Consider the following 20845-nt stretch of genomic DNA (forward strand, 5'->3'; position numbering starts at 1 on the left):
TGCCTAATCATTTGTTTCTATGTCTCTCTCTCTCGACTTGCTTTAATTACGGGTATGCATTATTTACCATAACGGTGGGTTTTTTTTCCACAAATGCGTCGCATTTCGTCTGCTGGAAGGCCATCAGATAGATCTGTTTGAGAAAGAAAATAAAAAGAAGTATTTTGGTGAAATCTGCGAGCAAACCTTGCATGGTTGGAGCACGGAGGTCGCAAAAAGGAAACAGAAACAGCAACAATAGGAGCACACACACGCGAACAACAATGCCCATAATAGAATCAGAGATTTTGATAGGCTGACGATAAAGCTGGTGGTTACAGTTGAGTGGCGTCTTTGGTGCTGCGCAACCATGAGATATCGGACGATTTTGCGGACGGTGAGAAGGAACAGTGAAGCCGTGGCTGCAAGAACGATTTAACAAGCCCTACCATTTACTTGGCTTGTTAATGGCTACAACCTGTTATCTCACCCATTGGAATAATACTTGATATCGCTAAACAGGTGTCTGCAAGTGGTGAGACAGTTCAAGCTACACGGAGAGTGCCGAATTCAAAAAATCCTGCGGAATCAGTGCGCGCCATGGCAAGTGATGAAGAGCCCCTCAGCGGGCAGGAGGCTTACTTCCAGGCCGCCGCGTCGGGCGAGGTGGCAACGCTGAAGGCACTGTTGGACAAGAGGAACGAATTGGGGATAGACCTGAACGCCAAGAATGAAGATGGTTACACTGCCATGCAACTGGCCGTGTTGGAAGGCTACGTTGGTATGTAAACGTTTAATATCCAGATATAGTTGTTTAAAAAGTTTGCATTTTTGCAACTCGGTCATTGCTATACCCTTACGTAATATCGATATCCAAATCAGGAGTGAATGATATTATTCATATTCTCGAGCCTAAATATTTTGCTGATTTTTTCTGTTGTATTGGGATTTTTCAGACATTGGACCTTCCTAAGTTTGAGAGGAAAGACGTGGAAGAAGAGAAAAGAAAGAATGGGAGGGGGGAGGTTGGATGAGAAGGGTGCAAGGATGGGGGGGGGGGGGGTGGGTAGTCATATCCATCTCTATCAATATATTCAGGGCAGGATCAGACATTCATGTAGACGGAAGATAATATCAAGATGCACCATGTAAATATATTTGCACAACGGTCGACCAACTTCACGTAGATTCGAGCTTCTTCCTAAGCACCACACTTATCCAGAATTGACTTTGCTGAGTACCGATGTAGATGTGGAAGAGGAATGGCGGATTTGGAGACTCGAAAAGCTTTGATTTCTTCCCTCATTCACTGTGTCTCGATCACCACTAGAGACCTTCGTGACCAGTGGTGTTTTTTTTTTTCGTAGTTGCGCCAACACGCGTGTCGATTATTTTTTTCTCGAAAAATGAATCAGGTGGTTGGTGATGACCTTCGTCGCGACCTTCCGTTACAGTGTATTTACCGCATTTACTGCATATAATAGCCTAGGAAACTGTGCAAGGTCAGTCAGCTATATCATTTCTAAGAGAGAGAAGAAAGATCAAGAGAGGGAGATCACGCATTTGACATACAAATATAAAGGGATGAAACACGTCGATTTTCGTTCTTGACAGAGAAATATGTAATGCACCAAAGCGTCAACACTTTTGTCTAATCAAGTACACATAATCACATTCATATTACATTCGTATATTGAAGGTGATTGCTCTCTTTTTTTTGTCATAGGCTGATTAAGGAAAATATATATTACACTCCCAATAAAATGACAGATAAAAATGCAGAGTGGTTTCATAGAAATTTCCCTTAAGTGGCAGACATGTGAACGTACAACGAGGCAAGACTTCCATATGTACCCCCCGCTATACGTTATGTATTTAACATGAATAAGTTTAGGTGGCTTTTGGATTAGGATTAGAGTTTACTCAGTTTAGGATTAGGGTTAAGGTTAGGGTTCGTTAGAGTTAGGGTAACATTGATCTTGGTGCCGATCCTAGGGAAATGCGGACTTCAGAGGAAGCTCACAAATACAATGTAAGTTCAGGTGTGTCCAATAATGGGGGGGGGGGGGGTACACTTGGAAGTCTTTCTGCGTACTCAGCAGCCCAATGACAGTGATTATCACATCACATAGGATTGTTGGAAAATTCCACAATACACAAGAGTCATACAAATCAGTGCTTGTGTAAGTGGACTGAACCCTTCAGGCAGCCGGGTTATCCCTTTCATGCGACGCACCGGACCCTATTCTGGTCGCACCGACGCGTCGCTGCACTCCGAGCTGCCCGGCTCAAATGACGCGTGGGTTTTGAATCTTAAATTGGCTGTCCGAACGACAGTAACGATCGATAAACGATTGTGCGTGAGATTGTCTGATTGACTAAAAAGAAAAGAAGAAGAAGAAGAAATAGTCCCAGGCTTGGCCAATCTTAATCTTGGGGGTTATCCCTGAAAAGCGACTTTTATTGACTTCGCCCGTGAATACGAACCATCCTTGGGAAACACGTCCAGAGTTCCCTGCTATAATACACCTTTTATGAGTCAAGTTGGTGTAAGTCCATTTAGATTTTCAGTACAGGCAGTTACAAAGTAAGCTGTGACTGCTTGAAATAAAAGGTAGGCAGCAGCTTTATCTGGTACCGTTTCTTCTTCTTGCCTTCTTCTTCTTCTTCTTCGTCGTCGTCGTCGTCGTCTTCTTCTTCTTCTTCTTCTTCTTCTTCTTCCAATGTCATTGGAGTAGACCCTGCGTACCTCTTCCTTTCAATGCTTCTTTGAAAGGGTCGGCAGATGGCGTTCAAACTGCATTACTAAGATCTATTGAGATATGGACTTTATCGCAGACACATAAGTGGCAGAAAAGGATGGTGAAGACGTCAATCTAGGTTGGACAAGCACGTGTACTGGTCCTCCCTATACACCAATCTCTTCCCTATAACGAATGTGCTTGTCCGTTTACCCATGCCACACACGTGCACTATAAGTTTAGGTAGGATCACGTACAACTCGAAGAGAGACCGGCCCGGAAGCCTCGACAGCGCTATATACCTATTCCTTCCGCATACTGATGATGATGATGATGATGATGATGATGATGATGATGATGACGACGATGATGAATGAAGTTCAAAGTTAATCAGTCGAATTCGATCCGTTCAAAAACGAATGATTTGTGAAGTTTAGGTTATATCCAAACCTGGCTTTCAGACTTTTTGCCAGCTGTAGTCCCCTACAGGATTCCTATGACCCCCAAAAGTTCGTCAGACCAGTGACCACCTTCCTGGATTGACACACGACAACATTATCTGTCCTACAGCAATAAGTACGCGAAATCCTATCCGTGTTAAGGATACTTTCCTGGCCAAAAATGGAATGAATTTTGTTACTCCGAAATACACACATTCCCTATCTAGACGTTCATTAATCCGAAAATGAAATAGAGATCGTTGATCCGAACAATAATGTTATTGCGTTATTCCAAAGGTTCCACAATAAAAAGATTCGTTAATCCGAAAGCGAAATTGAAATGTTTGTTAATGAAATGAAAAGTTTTATTATTTCGAAGGTTCGTAAATCTGAAATGGGAAGAGGGTGGGAGGGAAATGTACGTATTACCGAACCTTCGGAATTACACCGTGTACAAACCTTTGGAATAACAAACTGTAATCGTTTTGGCGGCGTTGTGTATTCATGAGGCATCAGAGTCCTAAACTGTGCGTCGTGTCTTGTAGCATGAAAACGTTGAACAGTCAACTGATCACTTGAATTATAACAGTAAGCATTAATCCCCCTCCAGATTATTATACAATCCAAGGCAAGTCGGATCACTATATCTGGATAGGGTTGTGTCTGTGTTAGTGCGTATACGGTATATGCCTGTGCTATACTTATTTTTTTTTTTTGGTCATATCGCATGAAGTGTTTGAAGGACTCAGCGCATGTGAGAATAAGAATGTGTTAACTTGTTTGTTTGTTTGTTTGTTTGTTTTATTCTGCTTCTCAAATAAACACGAAATACAGCTAAATTCTTGTAGAGAATTACACGCAACACAACTACATTACAAAGGAACCAAACAAAAGTACAATATTATGAAATGCAACAGTATGGTTATTTATATAATATTGGATGGCCTTGAGATTAATACAAGGAAATATTGGACGAGCTATGCACAAATATTGGACGAGTCGAAGACGAGTCCAATATTTTGCTTAGCGAGTCCAATATTTCCTTGTATTAATCGAAAATAGGACATTCAATATCATCATTATTATCCTACAGAGGATTTTAGCAAGAATGTTTTCACTTAGGCCTACCCTTTCTGTCTCCGACTCCGAGTGCTGTTCCTACTGTGTAGTGACCCTGACATGGGGTATGGTACATGTACACTCTTCAGTGCAAGTTAATCCACTTCAGTCTCTGATAAAACAGTGATCTCTATGTATCCAAGGTAGCCGTCATGTTACTGTTAGACCGAGATCTAGCTAATTTAGACCAGAATTAGATGTATTTGTATCCGAGATCTGAGAAACAATTCACGTCACATCTACCGTAGATCGTGAAAGATCGAATTAGGCTACTACTACCACAACTAGTCCTACTGTGCTGTATATAACGTACTTGTACACACGTACGTACATGTACAGTAACTGTAATATGCATATCGCGCATGCAAATGCAAGCGCAGCTGCGGCGGCCGGCTACATTATATCGCGCGCGGGCTATCTAGCAGTAGCGCTGAGCATGCAGAGCTGCAGATCAATCGTCGCCTTGCGCCTGCATGCACACAAAAAAAAAAATGCAACTTGTTTTCATCAAACCTAAATTTAACTTCCTGTTATGAAAGTGATATTTTGAAAAATTGTGTGAAAAACAATTTCAACTAATTGATATATGAAATTTGTTTGTATAAACACAGAATTTTAGAAGAAACGATATTCTAGTTAATTCGTGATTGACCAATCACAGACGTTTTTACTTCTTATTTCAGGTCATCTCGTATATATCTCAACCAATCACGGTGCAGTTTATAAAAACTTTGGGGAATCCCCCTCTTGCCGTCCAATATTTTAAATATTGGTCGCCTCGGCAAAAAATATTGGTCGAGTTCAACAAACTTTTTAAGTGGGTTGGAGGTTATGAGGTGCGTCGACAAAATAACACTTGTATTTGGGCTCTAAAAATCCTCTGTATGGATAATAATATAAGATATTATGGTTGTATAAAATCAAAAAGCAGTACACGTGACTTATGGAGGAAACAGGAGACCGTCAGCACAAGCATTATAATTATCATGATGGGGCTGACGGCCTCCATGGGAATTTAGCTCAGGTTTGCCTCCCACAAAAGGTAGATTTTTGTGGAACATTCTTTCCGATAGTTCAGTGTATAAGTCAGTTGTATATATACAGAACATCCTTTCTCACAGTTTGGTCTGAGTCAGTTTGTGGAACGTTGTTTCCCACAGTTCAAACCAATATTAGTTCAGAGAAGGTTAGCCACCTGGCCTATATCAAACCATGTCTCATGGCCATCGATTGAGTTGCATGAAGTACCGCGAAGAAAAGAATATGCTGCATTAATGTACCAATGGACATTGTCTTTTTTTTTCGAGAGAACGAATGAGGGTGAACTATGAGAAAAATTATTGTACCTTTCTCTTATACTGGATGAATCATGAGACAAGCTCAAAAGTATGACAACGGTGATAATGAGAATTAACACCCATTGCAAATATCATAACATTAAGAATCGCGCTGTTTGACTTTCCCATGACACTGCGGCAAAATGTCTCAAGCATATTTTAGCCACACTTTTGCGCTTACGCGAGTTTCTCTGAAGTCTGATTTTTTTTTCGGTTAAAACAGTTTAGTTTAGTTTAAGTGTATTAAAACTCAATCACCATCCTGTGTTATGCGAGTACAATGTAAAACAATTAACTTTGGTACAAACTGGCAAGAATAACAGTACATTAACGAAACATTCATGTATAAACTTTCCATCATTTGAGAAGTGTGAGTGTATGGTATATTTCGTGAGTAGCATACTTCACTTCAAGAAGAAGTCAGTGATATCTACAATGGTAACATATATGACAGATGACGTGACATATGAAGGCACATGACACATGACGGTGTGGGGTTGAGAATAAATACCCCCCCCCCCCCCTCCTCCTCCTCCTCCTCCTCCTCCTCCTCCTCCTCCAAACTGTTCAGACAATGAAACCCCCTCCCTTTAACATTCTGGCATACTGTACGTAAACATAATAAGGGAATAAGAATTTCTTTCAGTCAGTGCTGTGCACAATCGGACAATGATTGAAAAAGTAGAATGGGCTATTTACCCTTCTTATAGGCAATGTCAGCATGACATGAAAATACCCCAAGGCCGAGAATTTTAAATGTTCTAGTTGACATCATTAAGACTTGGGCTATAACAAAAGGTATCGTCTCTGCCAGTAAAGAGGCTGGGGTTACCGTGTGTTATCTTTTCGCCTGAATCACTTCATGGGAAAATACTGGTTGGATTCAGCATTCTATATCTCGGAGTTACAATTAGCTCGATGCGTCATTTTCGTTTTACCGTCTGGCCAAGGCCTCAATGTTAGAGATTTTAATTTAAGATTTATGTCTGACATTCCCTCGAGGATTTCAAAAAGAGAAGAATCCCCTTGTAACAGCAAACAAACAAACAAAATAAACAAACAAAACAGACAAACAAACAAACATTATACAACAACAATAACAAAGAGTGAGTGGCTTCAGCTTTTTTGGCTGACGGGACTGCAAAGTTCATCGAGCGGTCAACGTGATGTTCAATGTGGCGTTTGGGGTTCTCTAATATTGTCAGCCGTGTTGTTGTTGTTGTTGTTTACGTTTTAATGGCGTGTATCACTCAGGATTGAGTATTTACGTCACAGTCAAGTTCTGTGACGTGGTGGTCGTGTATAATTATTATTCGTCTCGCAGAGTGGTATATTGGTGTCACGACATTTGCTCCTGCGACAATAACTCCTATGAAATATCTGCACACCAAGCCAAACATAAAACCTATACCCACAAATATAACTCTCACCCTAATCCTAATCTTCACATCAAAATAAACCCTAAAACCCTAGCACAACTCTAACCACAACCCTAAATCCTTGGAGAAAATAAGACCGGGGTAATTGTCACAGGAGCAAGTCGTGTCACCGGTATATCGCCGTAGCGCACGATGTCTGGTCAAAAGGGTACATTACCATCACCATTTGCTGGCATTGGCCATGAATCTGTACACTGGTCCACAACACAGACAGTTAAAGGAGAAGTCCGGACGATTTTTCAAAACAATAGAGTCTCTGACATTAACACTTTGCGGGTCACAAAGTCATGTATGTTTACGAAACCGTTAAAGACGTGCTTTGAAAGGTGAGATTCGTGATTTTTTTCCTAAGTAGTTCGGTGGTATTTTTCTTTTGTCAACAATGCCAGGGTCATTACTTCTGCCTATAAAGTGTGCTTATGTAAAGAGTCGTCTCGCTTGATTTCCATTCGACGTGGACCCGTGACCGTATTGCCTTATGATGAATATATTGAATAGCATAGGTTAATGTCATTTGAATGTTTGTTGTTTATGAAATGACTATTTTTAGTGTTAACTCAACTGGTAAGCTGTCAGTCAAGACGATCCACAGAAACAAGACACTGATCTATTGATCACAACCTTTTGACACAGGAAAGAATATTTGTTCCATACGGAATAACACTACTCTGGAAATAACTGCTCAGGTGAGCGTTACACTTGAGGAACGAAACTAATGGCCGACTCATGGCTGAAAATTAAAACAAATGTTGCGTCGTAGTAGTCTCTTCCGTGTTAAACCTTAGTATTTCCAGTATTGTCATTTTACAACTGTACAAAGATGACCGTAATACAGCAGGGTAACCAACGCCCGTGTCAAAAAAAAAAAATGTGTGAACAGCAGTCAAGGACTCGAATTCGGAACCTCGAGTTAGAAAGCCACGAGCCCTCCCCGACACACCATACTGTTCACATATCGCTCATAACAGGACCCTCATTTTATCGAAATTTTGATTTCAGTAAACTTAAAACTCATCTCTTCTGAGAATGTCTTCTTTTAGAATTGCATGAATTTACATTGATGCATGTGTATAACCATATAACGTATCCAGAGCAACAGTTTGCGAAAAACCAACCTTATTTATCTATGAATATACTCTCTAAAAAAATCGAGTGAAAATATTCACTCTTAAAAGAGTGAATACAAAAAAGAGTAAATTTAGAGTGAAATTGGAGTGAATTTCGAGTGAAAATGTTCATTTCCACTCATTTTGATGTGACCTCAGGGATCACTCGAAGATTTTGGAGTGATCCCTGAGGTCACTCTAAAACGAGTGAAGACGAACATTTTCACTCAAAATTCACTCCAATTTCACTCTAAATTCACTCTTTTTGTATTCACTCCTTTAAGAGTGAATATTTTCACTCGATATTTTTTTAGAGAGTATATCTACTCCCATTACCATAAAGAACTAATGAGACTTGAGGAAAGACTAGCCTCGTATGAACATAAAATGGTGACGAGTCTTTTAAACATGTCACGGTTATAATGGTTAACATGCTCTCTGTTGAAAACTTCTTACTTTGGGGTTTGAAGCAAGTAACCAACATAATCGTATGCAGCTGGTATGAGGGACTCTGCAATATACCGCCTCCTCTCTATAATCAAACATTGGGGAAAATTTAGTTGTTGATTTCACACACATTGTGCCCTCAGGCAGTATTCATACCAGTAATAATACATTACTACTGAATGAAGCAAAATATGGGAATTACACCAAGGAAAGAAAAATCAGAAATACGTTCAGGTTTTTGTTTTTCTATGTAGAGACAAGCCTCTCAGCTTACAGACTGACAGAAGAAATCTATCTCATAGTCTTCAGGACTTTGATAAAAGTGCATTGGTTGAGCGAACTTTTCAATAACATGTTCGTATAATGGAGACCTAAATATAATAGTATAAAGACGTGCTATCAGTGGGTGATTTCAAGTTCGGTGCTAGTGCTAGTGCTAGTGCTATCTCAGCACTAGCACCGGCGATAAAACCGAACTTGAAATCACGTCGGTGTTGGGATTTGACCTCAAAATTATGACGTATTTCCGGTTGCTGGTGCTGGGCTCGGTGTTGAATGTCGTCTGCTGAACCGAGCTCCGCCGTTTGTGTTAGCGATTTACGTGCTTTTTCGCCATTGACCAACACTAGCCCCTAGGGATTAACATTTTCGTCATTTCAAGTTCGGTGCTGGTGTTAGCGTTGCCAGTGCGAGACTCTTATTTACGTCCGTAATAGATGCACGTTTTACGTGCAAAGTCTATGCTAATGCAGTGGTCGCCCACGTAACGTACACGAACACCCTCGACATGGCTCTATAAATCTGAGCCTAAGAGCAAAATAAGGATAATTGTGTTTTAAAGAAGTGATGAAATTTGTGGCATTTTAATCCATCTTCCTCACTATATGTCTAAAACTAAGCAATTTTAGCTACATTTTTCAGTATTTGACTGTAATGACACGCCATCACTTTTTTCGTCGCGCAATTCCCGCGGAGCTCGCGGTGCTGCGATTCCAACACCTAGTGCTGGTGATCGATAATTTTGATCGGTATCGCCTCGTTAATCTGACCGTCGGTGTTGGAGCTCGATTTAACGCTGTTATTTGGGGGCTAGCACTAGCACTAGCACTAGCACCGAACTTGAAATCACCCATTATATTTTGTCTCCCATACACACTGTTGTACACCCACCGTGCCCACATGTGATCATTTTGTACAGACATCTCTTATGTTTGCATGGGTGTGTATGTGTGTTTGACTGTAATTTACACATTATATATCGGGAAAACTAAGGCAAAACGTAATACCCCCTCTTAATTTGATCGAACATATTTTCAGTAACTGGGTGAAGCAGATTCTGTATCAAGAAGAATATGAACCATCGATTACCAAAATGGTATTCTGCATTTAAGCCTCGGTTACTCCGGAGCCGAGTCAGCTGCGAATCCACCTGAATACCCGGATTCGGGAGCATTCTGTTCTCCTTCCCCAAATAGGCGAGAATTTGGGAGGGATTCTGGAACAATCATGGAGGGATTCGGCTCGTTTTGAAATGTTCAAAACCAACTGAGTACCCTCAAAACTACTCCAAAATGTGGACCCGACAAATTTCATTCCGGACACTTTCGGGATGTATTCGGATGGAATTCGGTTGGATTCGCAGAGGCATTCTGGGCAGATTCGGGCCTATTCGTATCATAAGGGGAGTAACGGCCCGAATAATCTAGCCAAATAGACCCGAATAACACGAATAGAGCCGAATCTGCACAGAATGCCCCGAATACCTCCCCGAATCCATCCGAATCGGTACCCGAATACAAAGCAGAATACAGGCGAGTGAGTTGAATAGACAAGAATATAGCCGAATAACAGCCGAGTAGGTCGAATGAGGGGCCGGAATGACCCGAATAGCCTCGCGAATATAGCCAGATTGGCGATTCTGCTCTGATTCGGAACCTGTTCGGAACCTATTCGTCTCTGATTCGGGGAGCCCCCTCGAATCAGAGACGACTAGGTTCCGAATCCACCGAATTCATCTGATTCAGACCATATTCGGGCAGAATCGGTCCAAATTTATTGGGAGAATTCGGCTTTGGTTTAGCGCTGCCTTTATTCCATACCTTTTGACCTACCCTGATTGATATAATCTTCACCACGAAGCATGCCAAGCTTTGACTGTATCCATTTTATACCTGCCTGTGTGCAACCTTCATTGCATGTGGCTACCGTGTTTAGCAGTCCCTTTATCCCCATTTTTTGGGGCATATTTGTTCGTTATTTTTGTAATCTCAATTTAGTCTGGAATACTAGTAACATAATACTTCCTAAAGGGGTATCTCACTGAGCGGCGAACGTTTGCAAACGTATCGAATTTGGGATTTCGCCAGGGTTCGTAAAGGGTTGCAAAAGGTTCGTTAACAGTCGCAAGAAAGTTCGCAAACGGCTTTTATTGTCGCAAACAGTATTTCTGGTCGCAAAGAAATTTTGAACATGTTCAAAATTTCTTTGCAAACCTTTGCCAGTTTGTATTTTCGCTAACAGTTGCAAACATTCGCAAAACACTCGTAAGAATTCGCAAACGGTCGTAGTACGGTGTCGCTAACTTTTTTATTTGATTCGCCACTGCTAGCGAACAAGTAACCATATGGCTCCTATATAAAAGCTTCTGAAACAGACAAGGTTCCACTCTAAGAAAGTTCTTGAAGCTCTTGACATCTCCATCATGTAATGGCTTCAAAAGCTTTTCATATTGACCAAAGTCTGTCCTCTGCAACAACCACTCTCTGACCGCAACAGTCTTTCTTTTCTTCTTCCTTTCTTGTTTTTCTTTATCTTTTTTCTCTTATGCCGCACGATAGCTGTAGCAGCAGCCTGACAAAGCAGCTCTTCAAGGATAGCAACACGTTGAGCCTCTTCTTGGCAGAAATTTATTTCCATATACTGGAAACCCATCTTGAACGGTTGTTACAAGAGATTTGAATTCAGTGGAAGGTTTTAACGTTCGTTTTATGGGTCTGACTATACGTAATCGCCTGGTACTTTTCTAGGTCCAAGAACATTCGCAAATAGTCGCAAAGGATTGTTTGTTTGTTTGTTTGTTTGTTCATTTTCCATCTAGAGATGTCTGGATAGCCCATATTCAGCTATTAAGCTGGTCTTCCATGGGGTCCAGTTGGATGTGAGGTGGGACCACTTCACCGGGTTAAACACCCTGCTCTTTGCGATGAATGAATGAAGCGGGATCTTTTACGTGCATGAGCTGTTACTCTCTCATACACGGGACCTCCATTTTATGTCCTATCCGAGGGACACAGTGTTTTGCTTCTTGCTAGAGGGGACGGTATGCTTACACACAACATTGCTCAGTCCAGACTCGGGTTCGAACCCGGGCCGCGTGATCGTGAGGCAGACGTGCTACCGACTGAGCCAACTCACCGCCCTGAGCCAACTCACCGCCCAAACAAACAGTTGCTAATATTTGCAAAACTGTCGCTAACATTTGCAAAATTGTCGCTAACATTTGCTAACATTCGCTAATAGTCGCCATCTGTGTTTCGCAAACACTTTCGCAAACATTCGCTGAAGGGTTGCTAATTGTCGCTAAACATCGCTAAAAGTTGCTAACTGTCGCTAATAGCGAACCTTGACTTTTCGCAAACGTTCGTCAGAGAAGTTGGCGAATCTCAAATTCGCTACGTTCGCAAACGGTCGCCGCTCAGTGAGGTACCAGCTTCGGCTTGTCGTAAGAAGATAAAACAAAACTGAAATCATGCCTTGCTTGAAGTTTCTATGAAGGAAAATAGTGGAGTAGAGAGGTAACACACGGATAAACAGACCGAAATATAAATAGTCAAAAGAAAGGACAAGAAAAAAAAAAAACTACAGAAAACACTTTTAAGTCTCCCAGCTTGAAGGTAAAAAAACCCCCAAAACAATGTGTGGCCAGGTTACTTAATGGGGGAAAACGTATCTGCTTGAACATGATACACTGTCTGTGTCTCTTTAGCAGGCATGTATGTTTGCTGTTTGCTTGTGCTTGTGCGTGTGTGTGTGTGTACTTGTGGGTTGTTATGTGTATGTCTGTCTGTCCGTCTGTACACATGAATGTTATCTGAGACATGGGGTCTATAGATAGGCTGGGGCCGGGGGCGATTTTACCGGCTGTATAGTCGAATTGGGGAATGTGAATCATTGCCTTGGGAGATATTGTGTACGTACAAACAATTACGACGAAAAAAACAACAACAACGGCGCAACAACAACAAAAGAACTGTGGATTTGCAATATAAGAGAAAGGAAGAGAAAATAAAACACACAGAAGCACATAAGACCGAAGCTTTTAGTTATTCCTTGCTATCCCTCTCTTCTCGCCAGTTTCCCATTCAGCCATGGATAAAGCATTTTATTCTCTATGCACAGACATGGCGGTGAACTTTGACATTCCTTTTTTTATATTCTCCCCATCAAAAATTGCTAAAAGAATGTGGTTTGCTTTTTGTTAGAGCATGGAAATTGAGGCTTTTGAGAAAGATGTATACTGTCGGGGAATGGTTATCAGTCTGTCTAGCTCGTCTGACATTCATGATACAAAAGTTTTATTAATTCCAGAACAGACATGTCGCAGAGCCAAACCTATATAGTGTCGTGAAGTTATTATGTTCTACCTCTTCTTTCTCTATTTTTTTGTCACTATTCTCTTCATTAGTGTGATATACCGAATTTATATGGAAATAAAAGGAAAGAAAGCGACACCATGATGCACTGATATTGAACTTTAAAACATACAAGAGACTATCGATGGTCAACTTCTTTAATCTATGATTATACAGTTGAGCGAAGTAAACGTAAGGTATAACCTGTGAATGTATTGACTTCTTCCTTTAATATAATGCAACAATCATTTGAACATGCATTATATAATAATGATTCTTTCAATGTTAAAGGGAACAGTCATATAATCATATGCATACATATATAATGCATGTACATTAGGGTAAGCTATCAGCAAATATAAATGAAAATGCAGGGGGCCTTCACCTTAATTCTTAATCGAATATTGAGGAGGATCACATGACATGATATCTTTTTATTCAAGAACCGCATAAAGTCAAGGTTTCTGATCAATAATTTTTTATGTTTTTATGATACATTATGTCAAATATATGTTACACTCATCCGATATATAAAAATGTCTCAATTCATTCAAGGTTTCCGTCCAATAACTTTTCATTGGTTTCGTGATACATAAATGTGCATTCATATTTAATTCAGCCTTTTTCAATTTTAAGGGTAAAGACTAAAATCAACATTTTTGATAAAGCGTCTGCTTCCAGATGTAAAAATGATTGTTATATTTGATTTCTTTTGATTAGCACCATGTATGGGTTTCACAGTTTTAACACGTTCCCTTAAATTGCAGATGTTAACATAACTTGTATGTCGTTGTAAACAACTTACACTGGAAATGTTTATTTTAGATTCAGAAATACTGTATGTTTAAATGTTTATAAAGTGTTACAAAAAAGCGTTTAGCAATACACGTGTCAAAGCACCCTTATAAATCAAATACGTTGACGTGTTTAAACACTACACATGAAGTTTATTACCTAAACATGTGTTTAGATGTCTTTCTTTGAGTGAACATGTTAAGGTGTTTATTAAAGTGTTCTGATGAACTTTGTGAAGTGTTTAAGTTTCATGAAAGTTTTCCATAATAGTGTTTATATAATATATAAACGCGTTTATGTGTTTATAAAGTGTTACAGATAACTGTTTATGAAAGTGTTTAAATCCTAAACACTACGTTTACAGTGTAGGGATTAGATACACCCCGTGTTGATTTGGCGAATATATCGGTGCCTTGTGACTGTTTCCTCCTTCAGAACAAATTTCCCTGTCCCTTTATTTATTGTTTGCTTGTTAAAGGGATTGTACAGTTTTGGTTGAGACCTAATTTAAAGTTTCTAACATTTTTGGGTGAGATGATGAAAAACCTCTTATGAAATATGAAAGAGCATGTAATTCTATGAGGAATTCAACGTTTGTTTGATGAAAATTGGTTTTGAAATGGCTGAGATATCCAAAAGAGAGCAATTCCAATAAGTGTGGGACCCACACTTTATTACGATCGCTTTGTTTTATTTTGTTTTTGGATGTTTCAGTCATTCCAAACACGATTTTCATCAAATAAACTTTGAATTCCTCTTAAAATTGTATGCTCTGTATTATATCATAAGTGTTTTCTTGGTATCTCGAAAAAATTTAAAAGCCCAATTTTCCTCTCCACCAATACTGTACCATCCCTTTAGATATCATTTCACTGAGATAAATTCAGTGCTTTCACATGTGGTCCATCAGTCGGAAAGCACTATAATGAAACTGTATTTCGTTGTGAAATAAAGCGTCTATATTAAAGTCAAAGTTGTTGTTGCTGCTGTTTTGTCAAATAACTGACAGGGTATATAAACTAACAGAAGAACGGAGACTTTCCTCGGTTGGTAACAGCCCAGCCAGTGAGAAAAGAATGTCACATAAGACCAACATTGACTTTACTCGAACGCTGTTGGTGTAATCTTAATCCCCCGTGATTTGTCGTCGTTGCCTTTGTTTTGTTGCCTTTTGTTTCTTTGAGTATTCCTTTTCAATGCCTTACATGTAACTGATATTACTTTTATCAGCATTTGAAAGATCATTCATGCGTAGTACTGCGAGATATATACATTCGCAGTCTTAATACCGGCAGATGTACATACGGTAAGAGAAGGGAGCGCAAGGGGTCCTACACTACGATTAGCAGCATCAATATTTGAGAGAGAGGGAACCACCCCCCCCCCCCCTAAACGACAATGATACCGTACAACAAATTGACAGCAGAAAGACAAACGTTGATACAGGTACCTCCTTTAAAACGATCACTTTAGTAACGCATTGGGAAAATCTAAAGCCATAAAACGGACTGTGATCACATTATACTATTATATGCATTACCTGTCACGTACCGTCGCTCAGTCGCTTGCACAGCTTGTCATGGGGAACGATGCAAAATATGTCGCTTATTAGGATAATCAGCAGGAACTCATAGCCTATATTTACAATACATGATAGAGTCCTATAGTATATGATAAAGGATTGTAGGCAAAAGTTCGCTTTGTTCGTGGGTGTTTTTATTTGTATGTGTAGGCCTATATCTTCTGCATGCCTTCCCATATTGCAAAGAAAAAAAAATGACCTTCATGGAAGAGGAACAATTGGCTATTATACCCTGTGGTATTCTATCGAAGAACTAACTAGGCAATTTGTAAGGGCTTATACCTGATAACCTCATGCTCCGATGCCGATGGAAAATTTAGGTCAAAATACTAGTAGTATTGTGCTTCTGCCTGTTGGCGGTATCCCGTATCAGTGCTGTATATTATAAAGAGAGTCTGGCCAACTAGTAGATTGGACGCCATGTCGTTGCCCAGCGTATTACGCGTTACAGGATTAGCGTGTACGCTCAGACGTAATAATGAAAATCTACCAAATAAAATGAAGTGAACAATAGGCACTGCGTATGAGCGCACTTTGGTAACGACATGGCTCCTCAAAGACCATATGGGGCCACCTCTGACCAATCAGTAAAAAACCGAGTTGGCCAGAATCTCTTTATATACGGCATTGACCCGTACTAGTTGTTAGTTCATATAAGTGAACTTCAACGAAAGACACACAGTAGTGAGGGACAGCGAAAAAACAACAACATCAAACTGTAATGCAAACAGTGGCTATGAGTAAACACGTGTGTGGAGGCGTGAGCATCGCTAGATCCACATGCATTTCCAGATTAGAAAACTCACTTTGCAGAAATGATTTGAGATAGTAATTTAACGTGACTGAGAATTACCCGTAGAAGCCAAAATTGTCCTTTGAATTTACTCACATAATAAGCAATATTTCAATTGACACTGCGGTCTTCGTTTTCACTGATGTTTTTGATTTAAGTGCTGCCAAGTGGTTACCTTTGAAGGAGACCTCCGCATGATTTTCAAACTTTTACATTTGAATAACTGTAAATTAGTTAATACCGACTAAAGAGTTTCAGAATGTATGGGATGAAGAATGAGAACATTCTTGAAATTCATAACAAATTGCAGTAAACAAGGATGATTACATGGCACGCTCACCATAAGAATGCATGATTGGGGCTTAAACAGTTCTGGTCGAGGTGTAGATTTAGCTTTTAACATTTTGCGAGATATTCAGAAACCACTCTATGAGCTGTCAAAGAGCATGCAGTGCTAAGGGGTATCAAAAGTTTATTCGATGAAAATCGGTTTTCAAATGGCTGAGATATCCAAAAACAAAGTGAAACAAAGAGATCCTAATAAAAACCGATTTTCATTAAATAAACTTCGAATCCTTCTTAAAATTACATGCTCTTTCATATTTCATAAGAGGCTTTTCATCATCTCACTTAGGAATGTTCAAAACATGAATCCCTACCTCAACCAGTACTGTACAGTCCCTTTAAGGAATCACAACAAAATAATAATAATAACAATAATAATAAACAGGTGGATTTGCAAAGCAAGCGGTTTTGTAATGGAACTACACTGCCAAATTTCTGAAATAATATAGCCGAGCACGATCCTATGCCATCATCACTGTTCAGTGTAGGGCCCAATTAAATTGTTCAAGGCTTTTTAAGGTATTGTTTCTCTGCCAAAGGACCACAATAAGTTCCACAAATCTATACATGGAACTGTCGATTTATGTACTTCATAATATGAAATCATGAAAATCGTCTGCGATGCCCATTTAATGATTCGACGTAGTCGCATTTTCTCCTGACATAAGACTCGAAAACCCTGGAATGCCGATGGATCTGTGTTACGCCACACTATAAAAACAACTTTATACGATTGTATCTTGATCTGTTGACCATAATGGCCCGAATTCACGAAGGTGGTCTAAATTTAAACCATGGTTTATGTATATTTCTTTTGCGTATTTGTGATTCACAGATTGCGTACGCTAACAGGCATCCAGTAAAAAACGTGCGTTGATGCGCGCATGTATTGGTACGCCTATTTAACGCTTATTTTAGACCATGGTCTAAATTTGTACCATGGTTTAAGTTTAAACCACCTTCGTGAATTCGGGCCAATGTCTTTAAAGTAACTGCATTGTGATCCACCCTTTCACTCCAGGTTTTGATGCCTTTTGCTTTCCGTAGAAAGGTTAAGATCTTATTGTTATCTTTTTGTTAATGGATCAAGTGCTTTCTCGTACTAACATTCTCTCTAGTATTTGTTTGTTATTTATGGCCACTGACTGGCTGGAGGAAAGGCTTAAGCGTTTATATAATCAAATAATCATGGGATTGGCGATTTTAAGTCCCCTCATAAACATAATAGCGAGCTTAGACTTGTGACGCGAACACTAAGACGACGCAGCCTTGAGGGTTGAACAATACATGGATACAGCTGTCTCGCGCATGTACAGAACACCATGTTAGCGTAATAGCGTCGTCTTAGCGGTCGCTACGCAGGTTAACATGTGCAGCCAATGGTGATCGAGCGTCCGGAGAGCATTTTCTGTGGAAAGTCGAACTGAGAATCTCGAGATTAGGATTCATTGGTCTTAAGTAAGCCACAGTAGCCTGCTGTTCCTCAAAATGATATCAGAAGACACTCCCAAAGTGTGCGAAAGTACTGTGCAGCTTTAACACTTTAACAGCGAAAGTCTTCTGTTGGGAGTAAAATGTCAAAAGGCCTAAAAAATGCCACAAAATGCGTTCAGTTTCAGTATCACGCACACTCTAATAAAGATATGTTTAACTTTGCAGCTTTACCAGTTTCACACTGGGGGGGGGGGGGACCTTTACGGATGCAACTTTGCACCCTTCAGACCGGAAGGGTGCAAAGTTGCACCTTTAAAGGTGCTCCCATCGTAATACTGGTCTGAAAGGTACAAAGCTGCAACTGTAAAGGTGCTCCCATAGTAAAACTGGTCTGAAAGGTACAAAATTACAACTGTAAAAGTGCTCCCAGTGTGACACTGGTAAATGTGTAAAGTTGACATTTTTTCCTTTCCTATTTCTTTATTTTTAAAGTGTAGGTCGACTTACATTGAAGACTTGAATCCCAGTGATTTGCCATGACTGCTACTGAAATAGCACACGCCAGTCAACTCACATATTTGGATTTTTTTAAAAAAATCTTATAATCTCGAGGAGAATGAAAGACATCCTTCGTAATTTTCCACTGAATGAAAGACAGGATTGCTTTTCTCTGTATTTCATGATACCGAAACGTTGGCAATGTACGTAATAATCTTATAAGAAAGCGAAAAGAAATCAAACTATAAACACAGAAGTCAACCCTTCACTGACGAATGGATATATATAGAGTAATGCTCTGTATGATTATGATTATAGGATTGGGATTATGAATCAATAAAATGACCATGAAGAACACTGCACAATATTTTACGATAGCATACCTTATATGATTTCGTTATAAAGATTGTTAAAGATCGATCCTTTCAATTGATATTATTTTCTTTTTGCAATTCTCCGCCGGTAAAGGTTTCAACCAATGTCAGCATAGTACATGCTGAGATACTGCGGAAATATTGAATTGTCTCACAACGGTACTTCTCAACAGAGAGAGAGAAAAGAAAAACTGTATTGTACACCATAACTACTATACAACTGTAAAGAACTCAAAGACTTCTACAGTACAGTATATCACAGATGGCTGCCTCAGCAAAGATAGAGAAATATGAAAAATGTGTCTATACGTGTAGGTCCTAGTACGTTTCTGTTTAAGAGAGAGAGAGAAAAAAATAATGCTTCTGTTTGTCGTTGTCGTTTTTGGTGTATTAGTTGTCATCAAGGAGCTCCTGGCCTGCGACGTCAAGGTCGGGGACGCTCTCCTCCGTGCGGCCGACGTCGAGTTCGAACTGGCCGTGAAATGTATTCTGGAGCACGCCTTGAAGAAGGTGAGTGAAGCAGTCTGCTATTTGGATTAATACACAATGGGTTGTGTCCTTTTAGAGTGAAATTATTCCAGAGTTTTTCTTCTTTATTCACGTGCTATTGTTGCTGGAGAACAGTGTTTATTTGTGCGTGTGTGTGTGTGTGTGTGTGTGTGTGTGTGTGTGTGTGTGTGTGTGTGTGTGTGTGTGTGTGTGTGTGTGTGTGTGTCAGCGTGCTTGTGTGTGTTTTGAGTAATTGAGTAGCCGCGTTATTCGGACTTAAAGGAAACCAAAACCAAAAGATTAGATTTTTCATGAAAATTACACGTTCCATCAACTTGATACTGACATATGTTAAGGGTAGCAATTATTCCCCCAGCTTTCTGAAAGCGGTTAGTCAAGTGCTCTTTCATTATGCTAGAAAAGTTATTTTTGTGTGTGTGGAATTCCCTTTATATTATCTTTATATTGTTGCCCACACACGTAGTAGTCTCCTCATCCAGCGATTCCAACACCAAAACTTAAAAGATTCATAACGTTTGCATCGATTGTCCGATTTTCCTCAAACTTTCACTGATGTGTTCTACTAATGTTTCACTCAATCCACATTGCTCTTTGGGTTTGGGTTCCCTTTAACGGGTGAATTGTTGGACGATGTTCAGATGTGTGGCATTAGATGTGGATAATGAAGAGCTTACAGGCGAGGTATGCGTATCATAACGTAACATCTACAAAGTGGGAACTAATTAACACTGATATTATTCTGCTTCCCATAGTTTTAGATTCATAACAGAATCAATGGAAGAAAACATCATCCCATTAAGGTGATGTCAGCATGCATGATAGATGATATCCATAATCTATCCCTTCGAAGTTTTCTCGACAATGAACATGATGGTTCTAAAACAAACGAAGAATGTTAGTACAGACACAAACTCCCCACAATACAAAACACAACAAATCTAGAAAAAAAACAACAACAAAGGGGGGGGGGGGGGGGAGTCCCGCGCTCACCTGAGCATCGCAAGTTCACCTTCCACACATTCTTGCTGACTGTTCCTATACCTAAGAAAAACATATTCTTAGGAAACCTGCATATGGAGAACTTTTGGGGACTTTAGGGGACATGGTGTCCATTTTTTTATTCTACCACACTGCCAGTAATAGCTGTCAAGTTTGGAATGGGAGGGGGAGGGTACATTTGGAACCATTATGAACAAATTTGAAAATGCAGTCACCAATGCAGGTAGTCATTGCGCGTATTGCTTCTGGTTCTAATGTTCTGGAAAAAGGTGTTTT

The 20845-nt window shown here is 39.9% G+C and overlaps 1 protein-coding gene across 1 annotated transcript in view; it reads left to right on the forward strand.

Annotated features, from left to right (window-relative positions):
* Positions 1-579: 579 nt before the first annotated feature.
* Positions 580-20845, forward strand: part of LOC139726211 (short transient receptor potential channel 4-like) — a 48845-nt gene continuing 28579 nt past the window's right edge. Inside the window, exons 1-2 of the mRNA XM_071637280.1 lie at positions 580-760; positions 19455-19570. Of these exons, the coding sequence (XP_071493381.1) occupies positions 580-760; positions 19455-19570 (297 nt within the window). The remainder of the gene's footprint in view (positions 761-19454; positions 19571-20845) is intronic.

Source organism: Diadema antillarum, unplaced genomic scaffold (genome assembly GCF_040938485.1).
Source record: "Diadema antillarum isolate AM-2024a unplaced genomic scaffold, OU_Dant_1.0 seq00000081_RagTag, whole genome shotgun sequence".
Taxonomy (NCBI): Eukaryota; Metazoa; Echinodermata; class Echinoidea; order Diadematoida; family Diadematidae; genus Diadema; species Diadema antillarum.